This window comes from Aquarana catesbeiana, linkage group LG04 (assembly GCF_042186555.1).
Source record: "Aquarana catesbeiana isolate 2022-GZ linkage group LG04, ASM4218655v1, whole genome shotgun sequence".
In the NCBI taxonomy this organism is placed as follows: Eukaryota; Metazoa; Chordata; class Amphibia; order Anura; family Ranidae; genus Aquarana; species Aquarana catesbeiana.
In genome coordinates, this window is record NC_133327.1 from 287,919,237 (window position 1) to 287,926,484 (window position 7,248).

General features: G+C 41.3%; 1 protein-coding gene across 1 annotated transcript; it reads left to right on the forward strand.

The window, feature by feature from the left end:
* Positions 1-224: 224 nt before the first annotated feature.
* LOC141141235 (posterior protein-like) lies at positions 225-6,618 on the forward strand. The gene is made up of 2 exons (XM_073628919.1): positions 225-1,696; positions 6,614-6,618. Exons 1-2 carry the CDS (start codon positions 376-378, stop codon positions 6,616-6,618), a joined length of 1,326 nt encoding a protein of 441 aa, XP_073485020.1. The 5' UTR covers positions 225-375.
* Positions 6,619-7,248: the final 630 nt, after the last annotated feature.

Sequence of the window (7,248 nt, forward strand, 5' to 3'; positions counted from 1 at the left end):
TTCCACTCCTCCATGACGACATCACGGAGCTGGTGGATGTTAAAGACCTTGCGCTCCTCCACCTTCTGTTTGTGGATGCCCCACAGATGCTTAATAGGGTTTAGGTCTGGAGACATGCTGGCCAGTCCTTCATCTTTAGCAAAAATAAAAATTAAGTACAGCGCTACGTTTAGAAGGAAAGTGAAAAGCAGCCAACACACCTATTGTTGGATAAGGGTAATGAATGAAGAATATTGAATGCTAGAAGAGCGATTCAGTTTTTTTTTTCGTGAGTTGTAAGAGATAACGATAATTAAGTTTGGTGTGTTACTCAGTGCACTGTTGGAACATTAGTACAAATAGAATTGTGTATTGTGTGCATTGTATGGTTGTGAAATGGAACTGGTGTATACATATGTTAAAAAGTATGCTTCTGCCAATTATCATTCATGTGCAGATGAACCTCTTAAAAGCCAGTGTAACGTTCTATTGTCACAATGTCAACAACATAATAGCAGATTGGGTAAACAGCTAAAAAAGAAAGTTAAAAAAGAAAGGTTGGCAAATGAAATTGCAGTGTTGCTCAGAATTAAATTTATATCTGAGCAAATGGAGGGGAAGTGGGAAGCAGAGAGGAGACGTCTCGGGGAGGACATAGAGAAAATCAGTGAAAACCTTATAAAGATCGCAACAGACTCCAGTAGTGAGATGGATCAATTGCGGACTACAGCAGGCAATTTGTCAGAAAGAAACAGTGAGCTACAAAAACAGCTGCAGAGGTGCAGCATGGACTGTGATATGAAGAGCAAACTTTTAGAGTCATTGCGAGTAAAGTTGTCAGAGATGGAAGAGTTGGTTATGTCTTTAGAAAGAAAGTTAGCAAATGCACACTCCCAGCTTCTTACTAAAGAGCAATGTACAGTATCGCTCAATGAGGACAAAGGAACGTGCCAATTGGCCAATATCTGCACAGTCAATGAGGAGAAGGGCTGTGATGAAACACATTCTGCTATTGCACCCATAGCTTCGAAGCAGGATAACAGTTTGATTACAATCCAAGAGAGACTTACTTTGTGCCAGATTCTGGGTGAATTTAATGCCCTGGAATCACCAGTGAGTCTGTCCAATAAATTTGAGGCTCTAGTCCTTAGATTTCATTTGACTAATGAGGATGCATGTTCTCTTCTGAGAGCATGGCTACCAGGACCTTTGGCAGGCCAGTTATTTGCACAGGTTAATGATAGCTTAGCAGATGCAGAGGTGCGGAGGAAAGAGTTGCAGCGTATTGTGGACAGTCGTGATAATGGTATGAGTGATTTACAACGAATGAGATTTAGGAGAGGAGATGACCCAATTTTGTTCTGCAGTGAGTATCTTGCATTGTATACGAAAGTGTTCAACTGTCCTGACTTATTGGAGGATGATACAAGTTTCATATACTCAATGGCCAATAAGTGTTATGTAAGCTATCCCATTAGAATGGCTTTGAGGAATGCTAGATCCTACCAAAATTTTGTCAATATCCTGCGAGACTTCTGTCAAGAGTCCAGTGGTAGGGAATATGAGTCAAAGGCAGGTGTATCCGTAATAAGCAGAGGTACAGGAAGGCAGAGAGAGTTCAGATGTTCTAAATGGAATAGGCATGGACATAGATTTTGTAAAGACTTGCTAGCCATTGACATTGCTAGCATGCAGCAGGAAACTCCAGAATTACAGGGTGCACAGGCAGCCATAACGGAGTTATCCTCCAAACATGCAATAGCCGAATGTGCAATGGTGGAGGTACCCTCCGCACATGCACAGTGCTCAGCAAAGATAGGAGTCAAGCATGCAGAAAAACCAGACGCTCTCAGACGATGAAAGTGTAAATTTTGCTTATTCCAAGCATAGTAATCATAGTAATAATGTCCAGCAATGTGAGTTTCCACTGCCGTATGCTCAAAGAAGGGCCTATACAGAGAGACCAGCCCTCAAATGTTTTTTGTGTAAAAGGGGGGGGTCACATCGCTAAAAATTGTTGGGCGGCGAATAATGGTATCAAAAGAAGATCGCAGTACCCCAAAACGACCCCAAGGCATTATGAAGTGTATTCTGCCCGATGGGGTAGCAACCCAAAGCATGGAGGCTGTAGTAATCACACCCATTTCCCTTTAAAGACCCAAATGCGGAGACTGCAGACTGAAGATCGCCAATATGGGGAACAGTTACGTAGAGTCAAAATGGAGGTAGCTGCATGGTTATTCAAATGTAGCACTGGGGAAAACAATGTTAGCAGCACTTAGTGAGCTGCATGGATGCTCCTTGCCATATTTTATTTATATACGACCCTCACATCTAAACCTTATACATAGCAACTGTTCCCCTACATTGCAATTAATGGGAAAAGGCTTGGGGGACTCAAAAAGTCAATTGTCATGATAATTGTGTGTAATCACTGTCTTTGTGTTCCTTTTTCAGAGACCTTGGAAGAAGATAAAACTGGTTTGGATACTAATGTCTGTGTTTGTTTGCAGGTTCTTCAAAGAGAGAACAAGAGTGGGCACATTTAGCAAAACAGGGGTTAGGTTATGGTAAAGGCATAATCGATTATCAAAGGGTACCATGAGCTCATTAATTAGTAATTGTTTGCAAACAATGAAAAAAAAAAATAAGATAAACAATAGTCAGGCATTAAGGGTTTCAAGTGTTGCAAGTGAAGTTACAAATGTTGTGATGAGGTACAGATGTTTTGTTTTTTTGTTTTTCCCCATTAACTAATTGTCTTTCAGATGGAAATGAGCACTTACTCTTCTCAGGAGGAAAATCCATGGATGTCTTTAGTTAAAAGTTGAGTGTTTGTCATTGTCTTATGGTGGTTGTCTTGTCATGTTGTTTTTGTGTAATAATGGCCAGAATTTTAATTTTTTTGTTAAGTTTTTTTAATATTTTTGGTATTTGTTTAGTCATCCATTTTATTTTTGTTTGTTCAGGTGGAGAAATTATTGTTTAGTCCACCTGAAAGGGGGGCAATTGGCCATTCCGTCAATTAGCAGCTGAATAGATGGTCATGGGATATGTCCTGCAGCTGAATACATTTTGTTGATTTAAGACAAGAGTTGTGGGTAGGAGGCCATTCTAGCTTCTAGAGTTCGTTTTTTTTTTCTCTCTTTGTTTAATGTTCATTCAGGTGGAAAAAGTTACAAGGTGTACGCTTTGTCTACCTGAAAGGGGGGTTAGTGCATAGGTCTGAAAGTACAGATAATGCATTGTCTTTTTAATGCTTAAAATTTTGAATTTTGGGAAGCAACGTTCAAGTTCATGGTTTTTAAAATTTTTTGATCATACCAGGGGGATCCATTTTAGAGTGGGTTCAGCCTAAAGAGGTCATGGTTGTTTTGATAGGTTGGTCAGGGTTGCAGAAACCAGGAATACTAAGTTCCTGGTTCCAAGGAAGGAACTATAAGTAAACGTAGTAAGCGAGCAGATATTATGGATAAGAATTTGATTCTGCTCTTGTTTTTTTCACTTCCAGAGTCCTGGTGAAGCGTGATTGGAGAGGTCTCTGGAACAGGGATGACAGATGTTCATCTGGTTGGCAGTTTGACTGTGCCGCATCACACTGCAAATTTGTTCTGATAAACATCAGGAGAGAAGGGACAAACAAAAAGATTCAGTTTAATACTTGTTTTTGCTTATGGACAATTTAATCCTAATCCTGAATCTGAAGGACTGTGCCTATCAACGACACTTGTGAGACATTTTTGCCGGATTCACTCCTGATAAATACAAACGTGCTATTAATGCATGTACGATGGGTTGGAGGTTGGGGAAGGAATATACACATCCAATCTGTCAGAACCTGAAATGTAAAATATGTTTTTTTTTGTTGAAGGAAGGAATTGAAAGAAGAAAAGGTTTTTAATGTATGACATGTATTGACGTAACGAAAGTAATATGGTGCAGGTACCCAGGAGACTGGCGCTTATACATAATAAGGTGTCGGTTGGCCAGACTAGAGGTTGGCCAGGTGACACATCAATGGGGTGAAAATTTCCTTGTATGGGGAGATACGCCTGGCTGATGTCTCACCTGAGAGGTTGAAACCCAGCACAGGGAAGGCCAGTGAATACGCACAGGAGCATGCTCCGTTAGATACAGGGAGCAAAACGCTGGCTACCAGGGTACAGTATGCCTTCACCACATGGCACTTCAATGTCTCGCAATGGTTGGTAAAATTCCATTACCCTATATGTGCTGAATATACACTGAATCAAGTGCGGTCAGTATACCAGTGACTTGCTCCCAGAGATGTGCGGACACAGAAGGAGGTTCATGCAGGGCGCGTGTTTCTGAGGCGTAACCCGAAAGCAGAGGGATGTATTCAGCACTATATTGGGGGAATAGGAGCTGGGATGGGTGTTGTTAATGGGGTGGACAGCGGCCTCCTGAGGAACAAACTCGCAGCCATAGCTTCAGAGAATAAGCGGGGCTTTGTTACTCAGAGATTGGTGGCATCCTTAATAACATTCAACAAAGTCACACATATATACCCAGGTTAAAGTGGCTCAAGATTTTGTCAACCATGTTGAGAGATTGGTAGAGAATGTGATGGTATGGGACGGGAATCTGTCATTGGCTCTTGCGTGCACAAAGTGGCAGGTGGCAGTGTCAACCAGCATTGAGCTGATTGTACAGTCTCCATATGAGGGACAGAGGCCTTATGAGTTAGCATCACCGCTCAGTAAGACTTTGCCAAACACGTCGCTTACACTGATCCAAAGTGGTGGTCGAATGCCTGGATGGGCCATACCAGTTTGGATTGTGAAAGGTGTTATGCTGTATGATCTCAAGTACAGAAGTGCAGACTCGGTCTGTATATTTGGTGGCATTAATGGGCTTACTGACTGGGGATTCTATCTTCTTGCGTTTGAGGCTAATTTCCCACATATGACCAAAGAAGCTGGAAGATGGAGGCAGGTTGATACTTCCCTTGGTCAGAAGCATGACCATGATGTCCTTTGTATGCCAGGTCAATACATGGTGGTGAACAAAAAAAAATGTTGGGAAGATATTTCATTCTGTATTCGGGATGGAAGGATCATTGCTGGGAAGGAAGCACCTGGGTATTATTTGGGACATAGACGAGTTTGTTTCCTTGTCCTAAAGAATGCCAATGTAACGTTAGTCATGGAACTAGATGGTTCTTTGAACCTAACTATAGGTAGAGGTGCATGGTATACCCTGGGCATGGTCTTTGAAACCCAGGCACAGGGATGGAATTGTGTGGGTTTTGTCATTGTTACAGATTTATATGTGTTGTTAAACTTGATATTTATATAGAAGGGTCACAAAGTTATCTATGCAAGCTGGGGAACGAAGTGACGGTAGGGTCTCTGTGTACAAGATAGAGACTTTGCTGCCAAGTCAGAGCCCTGCAATACCGCTGACATGCCCGAAATCTGATGGGTCATAGGTATATATGTATATATTATGGTAATGGGTTGATTTATGTCATGGTATAGTGTGATAAAGGTATATTTTAAGCTAGTAATATGGGCAACAGGCCCTCCTCGAGACTCTATATCTGAAAGCTGGTTAAGATGCTGCTCTGGATGTGTGCTGGTGAATGATGAGTGTATGGACACCCCTTGCCTGTTTTATACCCCTTCATGAAGATGTTAGAAAGAAGAAGATACAGAATGGTGACATGGGAGCTGTCACGGAAGAATGATGTTGGTGTGTCACCCAGTAGCAAAGCGGCACGTGTTGGAAAACACAGCACGTTAGGACCGTTATGGACTGTTCCACAGGAGCTGGTTCTGAGGCCTATGTTGAGAGGCGCAACATGCGTTAAGACATTTATGGACTGTTCCATAGGGACTGTTTCTGCACATGTTGAAAACACAAGACAGTTAAAGACTGTTCTATAGGTACTGGCTTGGAAACACATGTTGGGGAGGAAACAGTTATGGACTGTTCAATAGGAGCCGTGTCTGAAGAAGGGTGATATGCGCCCTTTAGGCGCAAAGCGGCATATGTTGGATAAGCAACATGGTTTAATATCTTACTTCTGGTATTTCACTTCCTGTTTGACACAGCCAGGTAGAAATGAAACACATCAAAGCTTTGTGATCAGAAGAACAATGCCTTGGCTCAAGCCCACCTGCTGTGACATGTGCGAGTACAGTACAAGCTTCAAAGAGACCACTGCTGCAAAGATGTCTATTGAGATTTGACACAGGGCTGATAGAGACGCTGGCCCTGGGGACAATAAAGCATGCCTCCTGGAGAATGGGCAGACATTTGAAATGATACCTCTATAAAAGGCAAATGGGGGTGGCTACGAGTGGGCGTGTATGTTTGAATGTAAGGGACATACAGGCTTTTGATCTTTCTCTTTTGGCTACTGAGAAGCCTGCTGTAAGGTCATCCCTTTTGCTATCTTGGGACCTTGCTCTGACCGAGGGCTTGGGCCTATATTCCATGAGGCCCAAACCCCTTTTATCATCCAGAACCCGCAGAGGAAACCATGTGTGATAAGTATCTTTGATATTTCATTGTTGTTATATGTTGTAGAGATGTGCTGTTAGTATAGTGTGTTCTGATTGTAAGCTATGTAACATTGTAATACCCTTTTAGTACTTTTACCTTTTAGTATGATAGTTTCCTAACTCGTTGGGAAATAAAAATAAGATATTGTTTTACTAGCCACACCGTGTGTTTGGTTTCATAGCTAACCTGGTATTATTGTGATATTAACAATAGCATGTGCTCAGAGTTTAATGGACCAACTAATGATAGGGACTAGACAAATTAATACGCAGATATAATATTAATAATTATATCGATTTCTACACCTATAGACTCAAGGCAGAAAAAAAACAAAAGAAATAAAAGTGTGGCGCTATATATCACATCCACAGCCGTGTGTATTACAATAAAGACATATAAAAATGGTGAATATTACCAAAAAATGTATGAAATGGATAGTGTCAAATAATTAATCAGTGTTGATCACATATAAAGTAAATACACAATTAAACTTAATCATCAGATGTGCCAGTGATTAACAGAAACCCGTGCTGGTTCCATGAGCCAGACACCAAACATAAAAAACATGAAACTTTAAAAGTCCATAAAAAATGTGTAGAAAAATAGTGAAGAAAACATCAACAGAGTTCAAAGGGGGTGATGCATGGCCAGATGGTATTCACAGAATTTTAATCGCACCAAATCTGGCGAGTGGGCAGAAGGGAGACCACAAGTGTGCATAGATTGTACATCAGTGCC

What these genes read in the sequence shown, in the direction of transcription:
- LOC141141235 (XM_073628919.1), top strand. Translation starts at nt 376, where the DNA reads ATGGAACTGGTGTATACATATGTTAAAAAGTATGCTTCTGCCAATTAT.